The sequence below is a fragment of the Dunckerocampus dactyliophorus genome, chromosome 8, assembly GCF_027744805.1.
Source record: "Dunckerocampus dactyliophorus isolate RoL2022-P2 chromosome 8, RoL_Ddac_1.1, whole genome shotgun sequence".
NCBI lineage: Eukaryota > Metazoa > Chordata > Actinopteri > Syngnathiformes > Syngnathidae > Dunckerocampus > Dunckerocampus dactyliophorus.
In genome coordinates, this window is record NC_072826.1 from 9,042,325 (window position 1) to 9,068,289 (window position 25,965).

Genomic DNA, 25,965 nt, shown 5'->3' on the forward strand with positions numbered 1-25,965 from the left:
CACATCAAGCAAAGCCCGTAGGAAGAAATTGCGATGCAAATTATTTTCTGCGTGCACGTAGGAAAACCTTGCACGCAGCCAGGTCGCAAAGGCAAGGCAGAGGACGAGTGTGTGACCCTTGCGTGGGTCGCAAGTTTTAAAGTATATTGTGTGCATTGCCCGGCCACGGCAGTGGCTCCTACAGCTGCAGACTTTGGTTCTCTTGACCTCCGTGGAAGCACGGCGGCTGCTCACATAGCATATCCGACATTAATGCACCTTTCCAGCCAAGGCGGGCGGCTCTTCCCGCTGTACACTCCGGTTCTCCTGGTCACAATACCAGTAGGTGCCGTAGGAAGCCAGTACGCCCATATTGCAATCGAAGTGAGTGGGCTGCTTAAGCCTCGTACGATGACCACACACGTACGTCCCCAGTGAGTTAAACATACGAAAGCCTTACATGAAGCGCACCTAGCACGCAAAAGTCGCATGCCGCACACACAATCTAAAAGCTACAGCAAGCACATGAGTGTCACAAATCACGTGATCCATTAGTATGACACACTTCAGCGGTTTGGTTTGTAAGTACAAGACATGCTTAAGAACTAGTTATGTGAGCCCGGCGCATACTGTAGTTGTACTGAGTAAACATTGCTGTTTTCAGCGTGCAAACCAACCACAGGCTTACAGATAAGACATTTTTTCTCTCCTTTTTATTAGTTTCAATCAATTATTGTATTTATTTTATTACTGTGTTTTATATATCCATGTTTTCTGTGCACAGTGTGCGTGACATAGATGTCAATATAGGTATAAATTTAAGTATAACTTCTGACTTAGAATAAAAATCAACTTATGAACGGAACTCGTTCTATAAACTGAGGACCTCCTGGATTTGTGTAATTGCATGTGTGGCACAGTACATAGGATAATTCATTCAAGCCATGTACTGACAGGCCAATGAGTGGAAATAAGAAATTTAAGTTGTACCCTAAATGAATACTTATACTGCATTTGCATTTTTTAGGAAAATGATTCACCCTGTCCTGAATTTTTTAAAGCATTTGAGCACATCTAATTGCTGTTTCACTTGTTAACTACGACGATGGTTCCTCATTTTGATAAATTGAGTAAATTCATCTTGGAGCTACTTAAAACTGACTGATTAGCTGTATCGAGTTCACTAAGTGTCAAGTCTTGATTGATACAACCGGCTGCCTTATTATGTGTGTTGATGTCAGCCTGTGCTAATGCGTGTACTAACGAGATTGGCAGCGGACCAGTAATATGTGGATGTAAACAGATCGACGGGCAGAACACACACACACACTCCTACCACGGACTGATGTGTGATGAAACCATATGTGGGAGACATTGCATAATTAGGCCTTCATGTGGCAAATCAGTCACACAATACAAACCATTGTTTGTCATTTTAGACTGAGACTCTAAAGACATACAGATGTGGTCAAACACATGAATTAGTGCCAAAAGTAACTGAAATGTATGTTAAATGTTTACAATATAAATACATACACTGATTCTCACGCTATTTCTCTCTTTCTTCGTTTATAAACACAAACATTAAACATACACTCAGTGTGTGTTTAAAGCAAAGTCTCACCGGGACATCTTCATCTGTTTACAGGATGCTTGAAACCATTCCAATACAGTTCCTCCATCAACAATACAATAGCTTCGTTACACAATCTTTCCAAGACGGAAATGGTTCGCCTTCTCCCCTGTTTGAGGTTCTGTAAAAACGACACTTACATCAAATGAGAGGACCAAGTTGTCCTGTCAGCATAGAGGCCCGACACACCTGTGTAAAAGGCAATGCAGGGACATAACATGTAACATTTTCACTCTCAACGGTCATTTCTCCCAGCATTATGTTGAAAACAACGTAGAAGACTATATTATTCCTCAAACCAAGCTTTGGCGTGAAGCAGGGGTCTCAAACTCAATTTACTTCGGGGGAGTATTGGGAGTAGGGCAAGGAATCTCACGGTACCTCACAGTACGATAAGATATGTGATACATAGCTCACGATAAGGATAATATATTAATACAGTGATAGGGTGAAACAAAAAATAAATAATTTCATAATCTGTATTTTGCTGCAGTCAGATGGGATAGGCTCCATCTTAGCCGTGACCCTAACAAGGGGACAAGTGGTATAAAAAATCTATGGAATTTTTGCAGCATGCTTTAACCACGCAACAATGATGCAAAAAGAATGAAACAAGTGTCAACAGGATTTCAGTTTAGGAGTCTGACAAACTATAAACCCATTTTGATCTCATTAAGACAACACAACATCTTATGTCTCTCAAGCAGATCAAATCTATAAAGTAGAAGCATAACAAAAATAAATACCGTAAAGCACCGTGTATAAACCGCACCCGTGTATTAACCGCACCCCCATTTTCAGGCTCATGGCGGGGGAAAACAATTTTTTAGTTCATAAATGCTTGCCAACTCTTTCATCTCAAATCAACATGCGTAAAGGTACTAAGCAATTTCAAAAAGAAGAAGAAAGGAGAAATCTGAACTTCAGCATCTAGATCATTAATATAATAATAATAATAATAATAATAATAATCATATGGCTAAGCACAGATTAATAATAATAATAATAAAAATCTAAATAAAGAAATTTGCAATTTTCAGAGATGTTTTGATATCTTATCTTTCACTGCTTCTCTTTTTCTCTAGAAGCCAAAGAAGTCTTCCTCATCAGATGAATCTTCGAATACTGCACGTAGCTCGTCGTCTGAGTCGGTCAATGTTTTAATGGAAGCTTAGGTTAGCTTCAGTGAATATAGAGATCGTTTCACTGTGTGAAAATACAGACAGCCGTCAGATAAGTTAGTTGCATACACAAGCATTTTCAGCAACTGTACAGCAGAGGGCGGTAAAGTCAAAGCAACTGTCTGACCCACAGACGGCTATTCTAAAATGGGCTTCTCGTCAATTTCTGCATCTGGTCACAGACCTGTCATTGTGTATAAACCGCAACCCCGATTTTTTGCTTCTTACCAGTGGAAAAAAAAGTGCGATTTATACACGGTGCTTTACGGTATTTAATGTAGTATAGTAGCAGTGATGTATTCAGCGGAAAGAGACAGAGAATGACCAGATAAGGTTGAACAGCATGACAATGTAAAGCATAAACGAAACACACGTCTCTTGATTGAACAACACAACATTTAACATTTGAATAGAAAAATCAAAATTTCTCTCCCTAGGCACACTTAGTAACACGCGAGCATGGTGAAGAACGAGGGGCATGTCTGTCGGCCGCCCGTGTTGTATTTTCGTCAGACACATCTTCCATGCTAGAAAGTCAGCGTTGTCTCCACGCTAGAAAGGCCAAAGTGAGTCCACACTTTTGAATTTAACTATGCTAGCAGATCTTTCCATGTAACTTCACCGTCCGAGTCCGCTATTACGCATGCTTTTTTTTTTCTTCTTCTTTCATTTTGACGACGTCATCACCAGACAGCGAAATCCTTTAATAAATTAAAAAGCATGACAGCACAATGTTAACGGCCCAAAACTGCACACAACGAGCACAAGTCATTTTATGGGCACAAAGCAGCACAAAACGAGCACAAACGATTGAATAATTTTGTTTAATTTGGAGAAAATGGGGGGCTGGGTGGACTTTGACCTACAAAATAAACTGTAATAACTCAAAAACAAAAACACTACGAACAACTATTTTAACAGCACAAACAAAGCACAAACAATTGTGACTATTTTACTCGAGCATGGCTGGCTGGCCATGTAAAAATACATGCAGACTTTTCTGGGTTCTGCGTAAAGAACCAATGGCAACTTAATGCTAATCTAATTGTCACAGCTCTGATGTGGCTATTTTGATTGATCGCTGTAAAAGAGGCTAATGTCAACATGTAACTGTGGTTTCGACAGTATGTACAGTAAGTATACACACAATATATACACAAAGACAGCCAGAAAAAAGAGCCTTGGCACTATATCTGTCACTTACAGTATATCTACAAAACCCACATATTTAAAACCACATCTGATAGACAAATAGAAAATTAAACAATTAAAACTTGTAAGTTATCTCATCAAGTACCGGTAAATGGAGTGAAAAGTGACACGAACAAACAGTGCACAAAATCAAAACCAATAAACGTCAGCTACTTCACTAAACTAATAACTCATTTGACTTTCTTGTATTAGCATCCTGTCCCATCAAGCTCACACACGCACGCACACACACACACACACACACACACACACACACACACACGCATGCACACACACACGCATGCACACACACACAGCCGGCTGTCCTCTCCTGCTGTCATATCTTCTATTGATAATAATGACAGTGATGAATATAGCTGGACGCGAGCGAGTCATAAATCACAGAGCCTCGCCCCTAACTCTGACTCACCGCATGGACCTTGTTTATGGGTGTATGGTGTGTGTGCGTGTGTGTGTGTGTGTGTGTGTGTGTGCATGTGTATGTGCGTGCTTTTGTGAGTGAGCGAGGGATGGAGAGCAGGGAGGACTTGTCGTGGGCTACGCATGGGTGGATATGTCCAGTGACACCTTAATGTGCTTGGCTTGTCTGAGGAGCCCCTGCAGGCAACCAGCTACACATGCGCACGCGCACATACACACATGCGCAGGAAAAAAGGAGCACAGAGCTACTGTGTGTGCGTGTGTGTGTCTATGTCATGAGGAGATGCATCAAGAGGAGCATGGCTGCATGCAAGTAAGGTGGAGGTTTCAGTTGGGATGCATGCGTGTGTCAGAGTTGTAGACAAATTCAGCCAAGCTTTGGCTCGCCATCCCTCAACTGCTGTACTGTACCTTAATTCCTCCAATCACTCTCCTTCTCTTCTCTGCCTTCTATTCACAAAGTGTGCACGTGTGTGTGTGTGTGTGTGTGTGTGTGTGTGTGTGTGTGTGTGTGTGTGTGCGTGTGTGTGTTTGAGAGAGGAGCAAAGGTGGCATTGCAGCAATAGTGAGAGATCATTAAAAACATGGGAATGGGATCAGTATAAGGCAGTTAAGAGGGAAGGACTCAATTTGGGCTTAGATGGAAACGTGCGTGTGTTGGGGGATTGAGGGGTGGAGGGGAGTGCGTGCGTGTGGCAGTGGAGATTTGTACAAGTACGATGGGGGCCATTTTGGAAGAGATGGAGGACAGAGGATAAAGATGAGGATAGGGTGGAGGGCAAGATAGAGAATTGCCCCCTAAGGTCATTAGTGCTAAAGGGGGTTTAAAAAGCAGGCCTGGCAACCTGATCCCCTGCTCTGCTTAACTCAGCCCTGCTCACCATTAATGGTGCTCTAACGTAAAGCAATAGGTGCTCGTGCGTGTGTGTGCGTAAATGAAATTTTCTCCCCCCCAATAATTTAAATAAGATGCTGTTTAAATTTATTAAATGCATGTTTTATTCATATTTGTTTTTATGTATTTTCCAAATGTTAAGTCACACTGGCATGCTGCAATTAACAGCAGCATCCCACTTTTGCTGACTGGATGTGCTTTTACATACCTTGAGTAACCACAATTGGGTAAAAGTTTCACAACCATGTGCATAGCTTCGAGGAAAAGGCTTCTTGAGACGTCATCTGTACTTCTGTGTAGAAGGTGTCGGACGTTTCGCTCCTCATCCGAAGAGCTTCGTCAGCAAACTAATAAGTGCTGGTAGCTTAGGCCTTAAATACAGTAAGAGTGGGCGGAATTGGTGTGCCAACACCCTCCTCCTATTGGTTCGTTACACTAAGCCTGCATTCCTCATCTTTACAGTGGTATAATCCTATCCTGTTATTCACACCTACGATAAAAGGGAAGTGTCGCTCCCTGAATTGGGTATGAACGACTCTGATACTGGCTTGTTAGCATCTATTGTTCTGGCTCGGCCCTGCCTTCACCTCATTTGCAAGACTAAGAGCTGTGGGTTTTGGTCTCAGTAACCTGCTGAACACAGGGTCCAAATTGAACCTCAAACCACCATTCCGATTCAATGATGGGTTCTGTTGTTTGACAAAAATAGCTTCCTTTACTCCTCTTTCAAACCAGTTTAGAGGGAAATTCTACAGACAAATTCATGGTTGTGCTATGGGCTCACCAGTCTCACCCATAGTGGCGAATCTGTACATGGAAGAGATGGAGAAACAGGCTCTCACATCCTTCTCAGGGACAAAACCAAGGCACTGGTTTAGATACGTGGATGACACCTTTGTCATAATCAAAAAACAAGAAATTCAGTCTTTCACAGATCACATCAATGCGGTGGACACCAATATCAAATTTACTCGCGAGGACACTAAAGAAAACCAACTAGCCTTCTTAGACTGCAAGGTAATTATAGGAAAGGACAGACAGCTACTTACAGAGGTCTTTAGAAAGGCCACACACACTGACCAATACCTGCTTTTTGAATCAAACCATCCACTACAACATAAACTAGGGGTTATTAGGACCCTCCAACATAGAGCGGAACAAATACCAACTAGTGCTGAGGGAAAGAAAAAGGAGACACAACATGTCCAGAGAGCGCTCTCAACCTGTGGGTACCCACGGTGGGCTTTTAACAAATGTCAAAAGAAGAGAGTAGGGAAAGAAACCCAAAAGCCCACAGAAGCTAAAAGGAGAGGAGTGGTAGTCCCTTATGTAGCGGGGGTCTCCGAAAAACTCCAGAGGATCTTATGGCAACACAAAATTCCTACCTATTTCAAACCAGTAAATACCCTGAGACAAAAATTAGTGCATCCTAAAGACAAGGCTCCAAACCAGAAACAGAGCAATGTGGTCTATTCCATCCACTGTAAAGATGAGGAATGCAAAGAGCACTACATTGGGGAAACTAAGCAAATGCTCCAAAAAAGGCTTTATCAACATCGCAGGGACAATGCTAGTGGTCCTCAATCAGCAGTACATCTACACCTGAAAGCTACCAATCACTCTTTTCAGGACAGCGAGGTAAAGATTTTGGCCAAAGAAAACAGATGGTTTGAAAGAGGAGTAAAGGAAGCTATTTTTGTCAAACAACAGAACCCATCATTGAATCGGAATGGTGGTTTGAGGTTCAATTTGGACCCTGTGTTCAGCAGGTTACTGAGACCAAAACCCACAGCTCTTAGTCTTGCAAATGAGGTGAAGGCAGGGCCGAGCCAGAACAATAGATGCTAACAAGCCAGTATCAGAGTCGTTCATACCCAATTCAGGGAGCGACACTTCCCTTTTATCGTAGGTGTGAATAACAGGATAGGATTATACCACTGTAAAGATGAGGAATGCAGGCTTAGTGTAACGAACCAATAGGAGGAGGGTGTTGGCACACCAATTCCGCCCACTCTTACTGTATTTAAGGCCTAAGCTACCAGCACTTATTAGTTTGCTGACGAAGCTCTTCGGATGAGGAGCGAAACGTCCGACACCTTCTACACAGAAGTACAGATGACGTCTCAAGAAGCCTTTTCCTCGATGGACAACTCCTGTACGACTGAGAGCCTACACAGACGCATGTGCATAGCTTGTTCAAGTTTGTACACCATAAAAAAGTTTTTACCACAAATTACTAGGTCAGATATTTAAAAGCCCTTGCCCACTGGTCTTTAACTAAGAAATATGATTGCATTTAATAGCCAGGCTTTGGTTTGGCTCTCTGCAGAAGTGACTTGCCAAGTCTCCAACACCTTCCATAAAAGCAGCCCTCAGACTCATATCTCACCCGTTTTAATCAGACAGCCGCTTTAGACCCATTAAAAATGGCCATCTTTTGCATCATGCGAGCACCGGCTTGGCTTCCTTCACTCACTACACTAATGACAGAAAAATGAGGGGAGCAGCTGGACCTGGGGAGCTACAGAGCTGTGACACGTTCACCTCCACCCCATCCCCCAGTCTCTTTGCTCTCAGTCCCACCATCAGAGTAGACATGGACCTCACCAGCGGTGGGGCTGGTAATGACCATGGGTACATAGACACACACACTGCATGTGACCAGTAACACACTGTATGTCTATGTGGGTGTAATGTCTTCATTATTAGTGGTCATGTTGCCTAGTGTATGTCATATAGCTGGGAGGTGATTATCCGAGGAGAATTTAAATCTATAGCAGTTTATGTTTAATGAGACAATGGTTGATCGCAGAGACAGACAAAATGCCATGTCTGTATGTAGCCCTATAGGTCCACATACAATAAAGTATGCAGCAGGAGGTGTATGTATAAAAGAGGCATTGTTATTGCCAGCAAAAATTGGCATATTCAAGCTTGATGGACACGGATTTAAATTATGCTACTCACGTTTTCTTACCCTTACAACGCCTGTGAATATTCTCATTCATCCAGGTCATTGTATTCTCAGGGCATTACATCAATTGCAACAGTATTAGAAGATGTTTTGCCTCTCATCTGAGCAGGCTTCGTCAGTTCATGCTCAATGACTCCGTAGGACAGCTGTGGTCTGAGGGGTTGGTGCAGGTTCTAAAGTATTTATGCCCAGGCAAGAATGGATTCACTCTTTTGTGGTGCAAAACAACAGTCATGAAGATACAATGGAGTGGGGCCTCTGCAAGTCGTTTGGGTGGAACCACGTCATTAGCATCCCATTCCTCTGTAACGATGGTCATGAATGGTCCTACAGCCAAACTCTTATAAAGTTGTCAACACTGTTTTTTGTGTTTAAATTCATTAATTTCTATGCATCTAGGTTCTTTCACTGCTCCGAAAAATTATTAGGTGTAATTTAAAAAAATGTTTTCTGTCTTAGATCATGTCCACACAAATGCAGGTTTTTACAAAAATGTAGGCGACTAAAGAACTGACTATTTAGAAAACTCTTTATGTAATCATAACTTGTGTCTTTGTATGGCAAAGCTACACACTATGCATCTTATGTGAGCCATTTATTGATCATTTTTGTTGTTTTTGTTGTGTTGTATATGTAAATATGATATTTAGAAGTATCACTTACTTTATTTAGCCTTGAATATTGAATATGTTTTCTAAATATGTTAATATTTGCTTTGGCATGTTTCTGACAGGCTGATAATGCATTTTTTTGGTGAATTTTTTAATGCAATCTGTATGGATCGAACAAAATATCTTTGTATGTGTGCGTGTAGTACTGCTTTGCTGCCACAAACTCACCTGTCTGTCAGTCAGTATGTAGAGGTTCTGCTGGTCTGGGCTAAAGAGCATGTCCCTCAGCAAGGGACTCCCCCCTTCACTTAAGGTCACCTTCTCGTAGAGTACCGCTGGACGGTTCACCAAGATCTACAACGGGAAAAACACAAAAGGAGAAACATTAATGATCACATTCAAATAGTTTGACAAATAGCATTGCAAAAACACGTTACTTCATCTTATATCCCATGTTCCATGTGTTAAAAGAACTGTACTTTAAACGTACTTCAACCTGCTGTAGATTGGTCAGCGTGAAATGCACAAAATTAACGGTGCACACATGCACAAACTGGCCGTTGAATTGCACAAAGCAGATTCCGCAAAGTAAATCATGTAATGCAGTTGTCCTTCTCCACATCGCAGTTTGAATTTCCCAGCTTCACTCTATCACAGTTTTTCTAAAAATGTATTAATTAATAAATCATGCTGTTTATTAGTTCTATTAGTTTAAACATATGCATATTTAAGTAAACTCTACATATTTTTTGTCTAAATGAGGCATTTTCAAGCATCAAAATGGCTAAATGAACTAAAATACAAATATAAGGCATTACGAAGACGTGCTCATATTGTGATATGCAGTATTCCACACTGGCCACTAGGTGTCGGTAGGTGAAAGGCGCCAGACTCGATCGGCGGGAAAAACAGGCTTTTATTGCCGGTGTGAATTATCTCACTATATATTGTATTACTATAATAATCATCATAATAATAACAAAGGCTACTGTTGCGGCCGTAAGACTTTAGCGTACAACATAACCACATGGCTGACATCTCTCCTCCTCCTTGCTAAACACACTAGCACACGCTGTTGTTATGATCACATGGCTTCTGCATGCTGAATAGAAGGGCTGCTGCTGGATACAAGTGTTGGTGCAGAGTATGGAATGGACTGCTTGTATCAAAGTGCCAATATCAAAGATTTTAGAAGCAGCACATTCACAGAAATGTACTTATCATGGTTAGGCCTGGAACCAATTAAACACGATCAACGAGGAATTATTGTGAAGTTCTCCAACTGCGCAAATGGTTGCAATCACTTCCGTAGTAAGCGGTAGTTTTTATTATAGGGTTGGATGAAGTGGAATTTAAAGTAATGCGAACATAGGTTGAAAAGGGGCAGAGCCAAGTAATCGCTTAATTGGTAAATCTTTGCCAATAGTGTCTTGATTGTAGTGTTGCTGATCATAGTATTGGAGACATGATTACACAAGTGGATGAATTGAAAAAAAAAAGAGTGAATGGATTAAAGAGAGCACATTAAAACAAATGATACAATGCCTATGAAACCCTAAAATGTTCACAATAATCTCTGAATATACCTATACGAAAGAACGACCATTTGTAGCACCCTGTAGGTAGAAGTGTTCTTTGTGATCTTTGCTGAATGGCTTACCAAGACCTGAACAGTAATGGTGAAGATCAAGGATAGGTGATTGTCTGGCTATGGCGCCTGTGAGCAAAGTCATCTCAGCAGCAAATGAACAGCACAAAGCAACGAGGTGGGGGGCAGCAAGTATCATGTCTCCATTATTGTCAATTTGCACTGCTATCAGCTCACAGTGACAAGGAAGGGACAGCCACCAACGACTCGTTAGAAAATCATACTTAAAGACACACACAAGCACAAAGACACACAAATAAACTGAAATGGAAGAAACCTACATGCAACGTGCGTACAGCCACATAAGTAACTGATAAAGATGTGCATGGACATACTGTATAAATAAGAAGAGTATTTGGGTGGAAACCAGAACGCAAACATTAGCAATTGAATTATTTATTTACAATTTCATCATGGGGTGGTGGGGGGCTGGGGGGGAAGACACGCGACAATCCCATCATCTCCATAGAAAAAGATATGAGGAAATATGGATGTTAAAAAATGGGCCGGTAAACAAAAGATGGGTTACATTCACAGATGGATTGCACCAAAGAGTTAAGAGTTAAATCTAACCAGGTTAACAGGGTAGTCAATTTGCATGCAGCCTTCAAAATGTGTGTGTTGGTTCCATCAATCTACAAGCAGTTTTAGTACGTCTTTAGTAAGTCTAGTTTGTTTTCCATGTACACTTCAATCTATCACGGTTTTCAAAACATATGTTAATTAACACTGTAAACCATGCTGTTTTGTGATTTAATATGGCCTTAGTTAAAAAATATATCTATTGAAGCAAACGTTACGTGTGTTTTTTTTGGCATTGTCAAATGTAGAAATGGCTAAATGTACTAAAATACAAATATAAACCATCAAAAAGACGTAACTGTGAATGTCCTATTGTACATTGGTCACTAGGTGTCAGTAATTGTTCGGTGAGACAAGCACCAGACTTGATCGCCAGAACAACAGGCTTTTATAGCAGGTTTAAATGATCTCACAACAGGCACAATAATATCGTAATAATACGAACAAATGTTGTGTCCATAATCCAGCTGGAACTCAATTCTGAACCCTTCTCCACACGTCCAGAACACATTTATTGCAACACAACACACAGTCTTATTTATGTCTTAAATGGTTTATTTTCCCTGGTTAGATCTACTACATTGAATAATTTCATGTCTATAGCAATCTAATAATGTTAAAAACCGTTATTTCAAAAATCATAAATGGTTTTCTATGTCATAACTACAAAAATATTCCATTTATAAAGAAGGAATCCAACAATGCGGAAATTCATTTATCATGGCCTTGTCTGGAACCAATTAACCAGAATAAACGAGGGATTACTGTGTATAGGATTACAGAGCATTCATGATGTGACAATGCATGTTTATCAAGTTGGGAAATCAATGCACCGTTCACTGACATTGGGAGAAAAGGCTAATCAGTCATTGTCTCCCCTCTATTGCTTAGTTTTCCAGTCAATACTTGATGGATGGTTTCCCAAAATGATACTGTGCATTTGTTTTCAGCCATTCATTTTATTGCCATCATATTGTTATAGTGCTGTGCTTCTCAAATACTGAGGTATGGGCGGTGCGAGGTGTCAGGAGGTGTGCAAGGGGCAGAGGGGACTTTCACAATCAGTGTTGTTCTGCTCCCGCTAACGTTTGGCCTCTACTTGCTGACTCAGCAAACAGAGGTTCTCTGTAAAGTCCAGTTTACTTCCATTTCAGAGCTTTTACTTTGAAGCGCTATAAAACTGAACATGGAGAAATAAAGCGTGTCAATTATGGGTTGCATATAATAAAAATATTTTTTCTTTGACATTCAACATAAACATTACGCATTAAAACAAATGCGCTAGCTTGATCATTTACATTGGAATTCCCAAGCAGTGATCCTTTGCCACTTTACGCTTGGAATTTTGCTGCTTCACTCACGGTCTTTCAAAAATATATTAATTAATAAATAAAATAAATAAATACATTTTGTAGTTGAATGCAGCCAATTACTACTTTAAAAAAGATGCATATTTAAGCAAAGTTCTGCATATTTTTGGCATAAACTAAGCAATTTCAAGCACAAAAAAGGCTGAATTAACTAATGCATTCAAAGATGTTGTGATGATATGTAGTATTCTACTGTGGTCACTAGGTGTCAGTAATGTTATTGTAATGTTCGGTACAACACACACACACACACACACTTGACTTGATCACCGGAACAATAGGCTTTTTTGGCAAGTTTGTATTATCTCACAACTGGCGCAATAATCCCTAACACAGGCTACTGTGGTGGCTGTAACCCACGCCAAGCTAAAACACAACTCTGAACCCCCTAGGTCACTTCCTGTCCGCCCTTCACTCAGCTTCCCTAGCACAGGAGCGCATTTACAGCTACACACAAAATCACAAGTCGTCTTAAATGGCTTAAATGGCTACGAGTATAAAGGTGACTAAAGGGGCGTTATATCACTTATTATGGTTGGGTCTGGAAGCAATTAAATTGTACGGTGTACTGCATGGCCATCACATTTTCATGTACCATTCCTTGGTGGCATCATGAAAAATACAAACAAAAAAAACAAAGAAAAGGGAAACGCATTTGCACAGGTAATATTTTGTATAATAACTCATCTAAAGACAACATTTGCAAGTCCCATCAGACATCACGGCATGACAGCATGCTGACCTCTGGAGTTTTCTCTATTATGTGAGTGGAATTCCAAATTGTACAATTTCAGGGGCATTTGACGGATAGTTCCGCTGCAATTATTCTTTGGACAAGGTACAAGTATTTTCTATGCACTCAGCAACACCTTTCTCATTCCCACAAAAGCCCCTGTGCCACAAGGTCTGGTTAGCTCTGATAGACACAGATGATAGCTAGCTAGTGATAGGGAGGCTGGGGTATGACAGGGAGAGAGCAGGATGATAAGACAGTAGCATGCCAATGAGAAAGATGCCTGTCAGTGCCACAAGTGACAAGTGATGGACCTTGTATAACTGAAAGTGAGAGAGAAGGAGGCTCATTGAGATTCTTTGGGGATACACTGAGGGAAGGGAAATAGATGATGGCACATTTGATACAGTAGACGAAATTTAAAACAGTTAACGCCATAAATCTAAACAGTGAAAGAGAGAAAAACTGTGAAAAGACAGAACTCTAAAACTCTCAAAAGACCATAAATTTGCATGGAGCAGTACCGAAATGACATGGTCCAAGTGTTCTCAGGTCTGTTTGAGATCTTCAACAGATCATTACCCCTTACTCATGCATGTAAATTGAGGAATGGCTTTGACATTGTAAAGCAGATTTACAAAATGCATGTGAACGTAAAGCATATTTTGCACACCAAAATGTACGCACACACACATCTTTAAAACCTTTATAGCAGGGCAACTTGACATTAGTACATCTAGCCATGCATAAAGGCACAAAGCCCCCACATTCCTGACTTTGATGTGGAGGAGGCCCCATGTGTAATATAGTGTGTGCACGTTTGTGTTTAGGGGGGCCTTCTGGAGCGGCAAATTCAATGTGGCCCTTAGCAGAACAAAGGGGAAAATGAGGGAAAACAGCACGATGGTGATGGACAGAGAAAAGAAAAGCGTCAGGGTTCTATGGGGCCTGCACTATGTGTGTGTGGGAGGCGGGGGTGGGCAGGATGAAAGCACCAACAACGGATGGAAACACTTAAAAATGGGACTCACTTCATATACCTTTTCCAAGGTCAAAGTCAAACACGTCGTTATCAATTTTAAAGCATTTCTATCATTCAACAGCTGTGACCACTGTCTGATGAAAACTCGGTATGTACGATTTTATGTTTTTTTTTTTTTTTTGAAGAGAAATTAAAAACATTTACCGCAATGTATTTCACTATAATATACCACAAAGGGCTGACTTCAGACAGATTTAGCACCAGAAACAGATCTATATTTGTACAGTCATTTGCATTTTAATATTTTAAAGCAGACATCTCTCTGACAAACTGATATTTATAAGTTAGTTTACATTCCTCTCAGTTTGTAATGGTGTGTCATAAGGTAAAACGACAAAACGTCAGAGTTCAGGTCTTTTTCTTTTCACAGCTTAACTTCTTTCTACCCTTGTGTGACAAAAAGACTGTTATGATGTGAAGGGTGTTGTATATCTCTCTTAATAGTACTTAGTATTACGGAAGTCCGATAATATTGGCATAAAAATGAGATATTGGTTCATATAGGTATGGGTTTTTCTGCCGATAATGATATCGGCATACAAGGATGACATGGCAACAAGCTTGCTGGCTCAGCATGTCCGCAGTCTAGAATGCCTTTGGATGGTAAATATGCAATTTGCAAATGCTGTAAAGGAGGGTAAGTAGTTAGCTCGTTAGCTTGCTATGATTACAGCGGCGGCCATCTTGTGTCCCGACAGCGACTCTGTAGCCTGCGCATTAGAGTTGCGCAATGTGGTGTAAACAAAGAATACTACGAGTGGAAAGGTGACTATAGGGATGTTATTTCATGTATTTAGAAGGTCATAAACAGGTTTTCTATGCTCCAACTACAACAATATTCCATTTATTAATATTAAATCCTACTTTGAGGAAATTCACGTAATGGTCAGGTCTGGAACCAATTAACCGCTATAAACTAGGGACGATTGTACTGCACTTTTTAGATTTTTATATATATTGTGCAAAAGCAAACAATAGCTAATTCAGGTGGCCCTGCTTATGAGAGATCAAAATTAGTCGAATCAAATGGTTCCCTGCTGCTCAGAAAGAGTATAATGAGTGGCAAAAAGATGGGAAAAAAATACACTTTATGTATTTAAAAGAAAAACAAAAGCAGAGAGAGCACGCATGGCTGGAAACCTTACTGCTCTGTTCTCCGGCAGTTTAAGAATCGTGTCGAGCCAGCTCATAAATCACAAGTGCTCTAGTAAGCCTAGTGATTTACCTAGAACACAATGAGTCATCCAGCCACACGTACCATTCTCCTGAGTTGAGGTTTTCTAGCAAGTTGATTATTGGCACAAGGGTTGCTAGCCCTTGTACTGAGCGCGCACTTGAGCAGTGCGGTAGAGGTATGTGATATAGATGACCTAGTCTGAAAGCATCAAGAAGACTCGTAACACACCGTGTTCCAGGAGGAACCGCTTGGCCAAGGATGGGGTGATCAGCACTGATGAAATACCTCTGCTACTCATTAATGTGGTGTTGCACTTATGTTGCATATTGCACTATTTGTCTTACTTTGCACAAACAGTGTTTATTTGCACGTAGTGGCATCACAGGAAACAAAGCATACAGTAATGTGTATGTCATAACATGACGCTAGTTTGAGGGAAGAGCTTCTGCCAATATCGGTATCCGTTGATATCCACATCGGTAATGAAGCGCTGGACAATATTGGTATATTGGATATCGATGAATGCCAACATAGAGCATCTCTACTTAGTCGTGCTCTGGCCCTCTTTACTCTCAATGCATCTCAAAGCATGTTTACACCAATGCTCCTTCCTTCTATGTCCCAAAGTCACTCAACAAGGTTATTTCACATACACACACACACACACACACAACAACAACAAATGCACAAAACACACCTCTAAATGACTCCTTAATGGCAGCTTCATGTCTATCCTCTTACTCCCTCTATATGCTGTGTTGTCCTCAGCAGGCCTTCAGATAAAAGAAAGAGATCACTCATGTCCTATCGCATTGTGAGCTTGACAGGACTTGAGCACAGCAAGATGCAAGACAAATAATACCCCAGTTTCCACATGAAGCATGAGAATACACCACCTCCTTCTGTTTGTATGTTTAACTCAGTGTGCAGGTAAGGTCAATGCTGTGTCTTGCCAGCACACGCGAACATGCAACCCCTCAATGGTTTTAAAAAATGTTAGGACACGATATTTATTTTACATGGCACACATATGGGGTTTCTGTGTTTACGTTTGAGTGGTGAAAAGCTGAGGGCAGATGGAGCATCACACATGAGTGACTGCTCAATCTTACACCTCTATTGGGCAAATCCCTCATCACTGCACCCCACAAAGACACACACGCACCATTATAGCATATACAGCCAACTCGGAAGAACTGAGAGTGAATGCGCACCATATGTGGGTCAGACAGACCAAGCAGCCTTTACTTTAACAGCATCATGAAACACAAAGAGCTACAGTGACTATGATGGAGGAGGTGTGTATTCACATATAAACACACAGACACACAGTGGAATGTCAAGTGTGACAGCTATCATAACAGTGTGTGTCTGTGTCAGGTTATTTTAAGGTCTGGGAAAGGGAACAGATGCAAACATGATAGTTACTCTTCATCCTTGTTGCAGAATGTAAGTTAGGTTCTTTGCATACGGTGGGACCTAAAGCATAAGTTGGAAAACCATCCGTTGTTTTTTTCCATTCATCATTACGAAGTAAAAACAAGAAAACGATTCAAAAGCCACCTTGACACTTGCACAAATTTTGACCCCGCAGGGGTACGCACTTTTGCATGCCATTGAGCAAATTTGTCGTAAACAGGTGTGAAGTATGTGTAAACTGTGAAAAGTTCAAAATTTCTGGCATGCGTAATCTCTGTGCCACTTGCGTGAACGAGTCGTAAACGCAAAGCAACCTATGTGCAAACAATGCGGGCAGTGCATATCAAAACGTGTGTCATTCTTAAGAATGGGTTAACTTTTCCACAACCTCTTGGAACAAGTGGGAGGAAACTGAAGTAATTTATATAGGCTCTTGGATCTTTCTTGTGAAGCTCTGTTCATAACTGATCATAACACCCAAAATGATGTATTCTAGTCAGCCATTCACTCACCCACACCGTCGGTGCTTTTCTTTTTCTAGTTAGGGTTACACCTTCTTCCTTCTCTTTCTGCATTCTCTTTCTGCAGCTGCAAGATATTACAGACTCCTTTTCTTTTCTGCAATGAGAGCTTCTTCTCTGGAGTTCAACATCTCGCTGGCCCCTTGCAAACAGAGGAATTAATGAAGCTAGGGGTGATAAGCCCGCTATAGTGTGGCATCACCCGGGACAAAGCTAGAGTAAATAATGCCATGACAGCTTCACGGATGTGGGAAGTTGTGGTGACAACGCATACAAGATTGTACACTAGACATAAACAGTACTTGACTTAGGTGTAAATAAGCGTGGCATTTTGTGCTAATGCGTGCAATTTTTGATCATGAATTGCATGCAAAGTGCAGAACTTATGTGTAAATAGAATGCAAACAGTGCGCAAACTAGTCTTCACGCTTTTCAGGCGTACTACCTAAATAACATGTATCGCCACGGCAAAATGTGGGACAATGCGAAGACGAAATTTGTGGAAGTGTCAAGGTTACATAACTTGATGAAGGCACACGTGTAGTTGAAGCTTGTCGCAGATGTGTCTGACATTGTTTCTTACATTCTTACTTGTCACACAAGTGTAAAAAGAAGTTAAACCTTGTAAAAAAAAAAAAAAAAAAGTTCAGATTCTGGCTTAACTTTGATAGCAAGAATGTTCACACTGTCACACTGGACAAAAGATCATGTTTGACAGTGATTTGATATCCAAAACCTGCAATTTTAGAGGGTTATTTTCACAAAAAATTAAATACCCCAGCTGGAGAAATGAAGATCAACATCTTTCCTTCTTTGTCAAAACCAGCCCAATCTTTAAGACGAACAAACCTGCTGCACACCATGACTGTAATTCTCGCACACATGGCTGCACTTTGCTGACACTAATGCCCGTGCATTCAAGCCTCTTGCCCTTTAAAAGCACAAATCTTGACAAATGCAACAGAGTGAAGTAAAGATTAAACAGCTTCATTTGACAACACAGGTGACAAAACAAAACATATGTTAACACTGCCCCAGTTAAGTTCCGCCAAAGTTCACCACTATTAAGGCGTCGACAGCCAGTCCAATTTTAATCCTTTGGTCGTCCCTTGTTTACTTGCGATGCCAACTCAAACTGACAGGCTTTGATATTCACCTGCCAGTCTGCACTGTAGTTATTCATGTGTGAGACTGTGACCTTTTAGCGCTGGAGCTAGCAAAAGGTCACAGACTCACACACACCAATACACACAAACACACACGCACCTGAATACAGACGTAGAAACAGTAGCAACAGGTCATGAGTGCTATATATGAGTGGCTTTGATTCTAATTTAAAAGGTATTCATCGCTGTTCAAGATAAAATGGTTCAAATGACGCATTTTAGATTGGTGAAATACATAAATGGACAAAGACCATACAAGTGGATAATATGAGAGCAGAGTGCCGGCATTGCTCAGTAGAGATAGGAACAGGGTTACAAGCTGGGAACTGTTAATGCTACACTTCATGCAAAAAGGAATGTTCATTTACTAAAAATAAAACAACAATTCAATTCAGTTACTGTTGCACTTATCTGCGTTATTGCACTGCCCTAAAAAGAACCTTTGTAAACCAGGATTGTCTAAAGTGCATTGCAGAGGCCATTTTCGGTTCGCAGCTCATTTTTATACATTAGCTATTACACTGATTTGCTTTGTCACCTACAACACGAAGCAAAGATGTCAATGTTTTGTTCAGATAGCGTAGCATATATTGACATACATTGGATTGGTTTTAGCATCTTTAGTGCACAAAATGTATGTAGGCGACCCCTCGCATCATTCAACTTTGTATGCGGCCCACTGTGGAAAATGTTTGGTCAACCATGTTGTAAACTATGATACACTCGAGAGCCTGACCGACCGATTTATCAAGGGCCTGATTAATGACGCATCACCGATTAATCAACATCAGTCAATATGTAACTGATATATTAACTTTTTTTGCTGTGCGGAAATTCTGTTGCTCCATTCCTGAGCTGCCCCCTGCCTGAGTACCTGGCCCCTAACACAAAGACCAGCGAGGTGGTGCGCTTCCTGCTCCGCTGCAACAGAGAAGGACAAAGACAAAGACAAAACTGATTTTTTTTTTTTTATACCATGGTAAAGTGTCACTTTGTAAAACAATAACGCTACACTTCAGTGCTACGCTAGTCCATTGTTCCACTGAAGGAAAAGGCACCCCAGATCATGATGGCGACCCCTTCACTGTGCAGGTGGGATCTCCTTGTCACACCAGTAACGTTGGAAGCCTTCAGGACCATCAAGGTTAGGTTTTTCTCATTAGAGAATAAAACTTTCTTCCACCTTTCAATGTCCCATGTTTTGTGCTCTTGTGCAAATTTGTGGCGTTAAAGAAGACAAGGCCATTGAAGACGTCTTTTGTTGTTAAAACCCTTGTCTTGCAGATGCATTCTTATGGTTATTGGACTGCACTCAGGACCAGTAACAACCTTCAGTCTTTTATTTTTCACAATTTAAAAACAAACAAAACTTACACAGCAGGCCATACGGCACACCTGATTTGAAACTCTTACCAAAAATAATGTACAGCGGGCGAAAATGGCTGGTCATCCAATGCCATGAACTGTTTCATAAGTGCTAACAGCGAGCCTGGCTCTACAAAAGCTATCCTCAAACTTACCCTCTCCGTATATAGACAAATTCTGGACAAATATGCGGTATTTCTGCAACCTTCAAACACGGTGGATGAAGAGGAAACGCAGAAGGTAGCCATTTTTTTTTTCTTTCGGCGTATGTCATTGTTTACAGAAAGTATCAAAGGACGCAACTGCATTTGTTGCCCTCTCTCTTTGTTTGTGTGTGTTTGCCTCGCAACCTCTTTCTTTCTTGGGTTAGTCTTAAAATGTTATTGTGTCATATCCTTTACTTCAGTTTACTTCCATAGCATCTACAAGCCAAATCAGGGGTAGTGAGGTTTCTCTGTCTTTCCGAGTAGGAAATCTGACCCAGCCTTAGCTTGATTGATAGCTGTCAATCTGGCACAGCAAAAGGGGACACTGGATGACTTTCAGAGCTGTGGGGAGGTAGATAAGATCAGTGGATAAGACTGATTTCATATGTAAGGATCGTGCAATCCCCGATCAATCAGTTTATCAGCATCCGGTGTAAAAATGAACCTTAAAAAATCCTCAATCATGTTCTCCCTCCGCCTCATTTCTCTCTTAAGTATTGCTACCTCTGTCCATTCCTACCTCTCCCCCTTCAAATTAAGTGTCTTTAGCTAGCAGTTGTCAGATAAAGTGTGTGCAGCGAGTTGCTATAGACACGGCGTGGCGGCAGCATTTCATCTTCCAACCACTACTAAATCACACTAACTCAATCATCTGTGGCAAATTACACGCCTAGACACACACACATATACACGCACACGCCTCGAGAGCGGTGCCTTACTCTAACTGATTTTATCTGCTGTCTTGCAAACAGGGGAAAGAAATTGCACCACAACATTATCATATACAATAAGATGAGACCGAGCGTCCCAATTGAATGCCTTTTTAGTGTCGCCATTCAAATGAGAAAAGACTTGCTCTTACTGGGAGGCGGAACACAAATCCCTTATGGAATATCTCAGCTGAAACAATATTACACATTTACATCAATGACTGCCGAGAGAATATCAATGTAAAGGACACTGCATGCATACATTTAAGGGCTGTCTTTTCTATTTATGAAGCGGCGGTATGTGATTATGAGAATAGAATTGTTAAACAATCTGAACGGTCGCTACGGCAGAGCAAAGGCGGGAAGAAAGAGCGAGCAACACTAATCACCTGTTAGCTTTACCAGTCATGGGAAGGTGCAATTTTCAAGAAAGACTGGGCAGCCTATTGAATGCCAGAGACGGATGCTATCATCTACATATGGATTGTGTATGTGGCCTTGAAAAGAAAAGTGGAGCACATACAAACACAGCACAGGGTGAAGGCAGCTGGGGAGTACAGTGTTTGTATTGAGTGTGTAGGAGTGAGGGTGTTTGTATGAGAGGGAGTGTGTTCCAACAGACCGCGTGACACAGTTGATTGTCTATCAAGATGCTTGTGCCCAAATGACCGTGCCGAGTTACATCAATTAATAGCTTGAAGACATTAAGAGCGTAAAACAAACATATAATCCCACAACTGATGGGGAACCACGCACCATAACTTGACCCACCATTTACAGACTAGATGCTCCATTCTCTGAGATTACAGCAACTAGGACCTCATCTTCAGTGGTAATTACCAGGGAAGGTGTGTGCGTATTGTGTGTGTCTTCCTGTGGGAGTACCACAGTGATTACATGGCCACTGGTGCCTCTAATAGCATCTTTTAGAGAAAGGGAGGAGGGGCAGATGAGTGATTTCCATCGTTCTTGGGAAGGACCAAACTTAATGGTGGAGGAGTTTTATGGTGATTAAGATGTGGCTCTGTTTTGACTGTGCCATCACATACAGTGTGTGAGTGTGTGTTTCTGTGCAGATGTCTGGATGTAATTCAAGACGCAAATGGGAGTGAGGCCAAAACCAAACATGTGCCAAACCACGCTTGGACAAAAATGCCTCTTTTCTGTATTCTCCCTTTTGTTTCATTTCACTTCACCAGTCATGAGATAACACCGATTTTCAACTCGTTCACCTTCTTTTTTTTTTTTTTTTACATTCCTCTTTATCTATACTTCAACACTCATTCAACGCCTAAATCCTCAAGTTTTTCTACACTGTTACCTTTTTGTTCAACAACTTTTTCCGCTTTGCAAGCAAAAAAAAAAACTTTAAAATCCCCACTCAGCTCCTACTCAAACCACAAACACCCATGGAAAAAAATGACAACAGAATAACGCTGGTGGCTGCAATAAACACATTCAACATGGGCTGAAACTAGCAAACAAGCCTTCATGAGTTGAACAAGTCATGAGTTGAAGATGCTCCAAATTAAGAGTAAGGTTAGTGGTAAACAATGAGCAGCTGTAAGAGATGAGATTTAAGGGGTAGGGGTAAGGAGAGAACACAGGCAGACATAGCATAGACACAGACACAAATATCAGTCTGTAAAGAAATGCAGATGGTGTTTAAAATGAGCTTTATAGCTTGGATTAGAGCAATTTATAGCAATGGTGGGCTGGCAGTCATTGGCTCTAAATGTGTGTGTGTGTAGTGTTTCCCCTATAGTTGACAGCTTTTTTTTTTTTGCACACAAAAAATAATATGCACACACACACACACACACACCCATCCATGCGCACAGCATAGCCGACTGTATTGCAATATCCTCCATAGTAACATTTCCCAATCTTTTGTAACAGAAAGCACTCTAAACACTCCACATTATTCCAAAAAGTCAGAACTAAGACTTGCTATTTAATGCGACCACTCCTCCGTAAGAGATAGAGAGCAGATGAGATGTCTTTCTATTATAAAACAATGTGAAATGTAACTGTGGAGTAGAGATTGTAGTACAGCCGGTGTACTCCCCCCACCTAAATAGGAGAAAGACTGTACTGTATGTGTATGTTGTGCCGCTCCTGGTTACTACAGCAGAGAGGCACAGGCACATTCCTAACATGAGTGGTTTACAAGCCTACTACCATTTACTACCTTATCAACACAATTGTCTGTGTGTCTGTTTAGATGGCAATTTAAAAGACACACAGTTTCAACAACAACACACTCCGTATGTTCCAGGGGTAAGAGACGTTGGCGTAGCAATCAACAGATGACGATATGGAGGATTGCATGTGTGTTTGTGCATGTCCTGTGTCAGTCCCACATTGCATGACTCTGAAAGTGGCATGGAGAAAAAATAACTCTGGGTTTGAGTCAAAAACACCATGACCTGTAACTTAGTGTTGTGTTAAATGGTAATGTGTGGTATGCGATTTGTACATCTGGTGGGGTCTGAGTTGTTTGCTTAACAGTCGGACCGTATTTGTGTTTCTCTGTCAGGCAGAACTGCTTTTCTTGGCATGGGACTAAATGTAAGGCCTTCTGCTGAGCGTTGGACAGAAATCTCCTGATGAATAAGGTTAGAATTACTGATGCTCCAAATCTGGACAGGGACATTGGGTGGGTGGAAATATGCTGAAATATCTGTTGGGCATTGAGCTTGGAAAACTGTAGAAAAAGGACAGCGGTGCTTCTAACTTTGAATGAGGATGTTCAAAAATTAAGAATTCTAATAAATTAAAAGGAAAAGCAAAAATAGGACACAACACTTCAGAGTTACATATACACTATATTAGACACAAAACACACAGACACAAAAGGTGCAGGTCTCAAACTAAAGTCCTGAGTCTTCTCCTCATGCAGGTTCCAGCCCAGGTGAGGAACATGATGAGGTCTAGCGTGTTGAGGCCTATTTAGAAATATTTTACTGAAACTACAAGTAAGAGAACAAAACAAGCACTGGGATGTCAGCCACAGGCGGGAAGTAAAAGTCGGAGAAGTGTGGTAACACTGCTGCTTCCTTTCCATGCATGGTTTATTTAAAAGCGTTCTTTACATTAATATACCTGATTCCTTCAACTGTTTCCCTCCCTCACATGGCTCTCCAAGTGTGCTGTAATGGTCCGAAGGGACAATCTTGGCAGACCTCCACTAAATACAACAAGCATGACTCAACCATAAGCTAAAAGAGTGGGGAGGAGGTTACTTTTAGTTGTGCTTGTTTGTTTGGTATTGTTAGCAAGAGACAGAGCAAGTCAAAGTAACAGCGACTGCGAGAAAAAGAATGAGCAGCTATTGCTATCCAAAAAGGACAACTGAGAAGAACAGACCATGTGGACTGAACCCCAAGGACTCCCTACCAAGTCATTTTTTGGTCAATTCTATGCTTTCAATTTTGTGGAAACAGCTTGGGAAAAGCCATGTTCTGCTCCACCATTACGGTGCCCCAGTGGTTGGATGAGTATGAAAGAACCTGCAAGCCTGGGCCTCAACTCAATCAAATAAGTTTTGGATGAACTGGAACAGAATCTGTGGGCCAGAATCTCAACGGTATCTAGGCCTGTCACAATAATCGATGAATCAATGAATCTCATGATAAATAAAAAGGAACTTTGCCGGCCTCGATATATTGACGTGTGCATGCGTGTTGGGTTTCCTCCTCTCGCTCTACCACACAGGCTGGATGACGAGAGAGTTCACCCTGTGCATCTGTCTCAACACCTGGGCGCGTTGGTTTCCAAGCCAAATGTCACAGCCCCGGTGTGGGAATATTTCAGTTTTAAACAAAATGAACAAGGTGAGCCCACAAACACTGACAAGACGATATGTCACAATTGTTGGAAAATAGTGTTGATGAAGAAGGGGAATAGACCAACTTGCATGTGCACCTCAAACACAACCATCCTGTCCAGTTTTCCCAAATGAGAAAAAAAAAACGCCACTCGAGGTGGAATTTGATCGGCAAAGTAAATGGAAACAAAACAGCGCAAAATGGTGCACGCTCACAGACAGTGTTGTTCGCTACGTGTTAAGTCTTCCTGATAAGGGATACTATCCAATGTTCATTATTTATTCAAGTGCAACTTTGTTTACAGAGACATGATCATTGGAGCTTTGTTTTCTTAACAGAGACAGGGTCTATTTTTTATTGTTTTTGGCTATGATTTTTATTTAAATACAATTTTTGCTAAAAGAGTCCACTGTTTTTGTCTTTTGTTTTTTAAATGTATTATGCTGTTTGTTTTATTTAAAATCTCTTGACATTCCAATTACAAAGTTAAATATGAAAAATGGTCTCAAAATAATGTTGACAATAATACCGTTTATGGGCAATAATTTATAGGACAATTATTGTCTATCAAAATTGATCATGACAAGTGTATCAGTGGCACATGACCTCTGAATAAACGCATAAAAAACACACATTCTAGTAAAGGCATCATCTAGTCACTCCTCAAATAAAATGCTATAATGATGCCTTTGCTCAGTACCTTCCTGTTTCAAGAAATGTGGTCTTTTCTCAAAATGACCCCCAAATGCATAACGTACTTTGGAGTTTGTCTACCAATTCATCTTGCTCACCAATCTGCATTCCGCTTTCAATAGCCCTGTCTTTTATGAATGCACCACCACAGATTGCAATAATCACTGCATTTCATCCGTTAACAGACAGTGATCGAGATAGGAATGCGAGGAATGATCTGATCCCCACCCAGTACACACACTATACGCAAATCAAGATGAGGAACATGTGAGACCGATCGTTTCACAAGCTGCGATTATCCAAAATCACAAATGTTAAATGTCTACCAGCACTTTTTGAAAGTACAGCGCCAGTTTGTGTTCAGTCTCATGATGAAAATCTGCAGGGCTGTTCACTAAAGAAGTAGATTTCCATCCTCAAGACGGCTGAGTTGGTAACATACAGAATGCTTATTCTATTTGCAGCCTGTAAACCTGCTGTGCTACACTACAACACGTCTAATAATACGACACAATGACATATCACCACTTTACGTAACTGAGGGGTCACGGGAAGCGATGATTGGGACAGATTTAGGCTGAGGTTGTGTAGGAAATAC

At 41.0% G+C, this 25,965-nt stretch overlaps 1 protein-coding gene across 2 annotated transcripts in view; it reads right to left on the bottom strand.

The window, feature by feature from the left end:
• Positions 1–25,965, bottom strand: part of LOC129186620 (plexin-A1-like) — a 195,374-nt gene that overhangs the window by 91,921 nt on the left and 77,488 nt on the right. For both annotated transcript variants that reach the window (XM_054785046.1, XM_054785045.1), the window contains exon 4: positions 9,134–9,259. In XM_054785046.1, the coding sequence (XP_054641021.1) occupies positions 9,134–9,259 (126 nt within the window). The remainder of the gene's footprint in view (positions 1–9,133; positions 9,260–25,965) is intronic.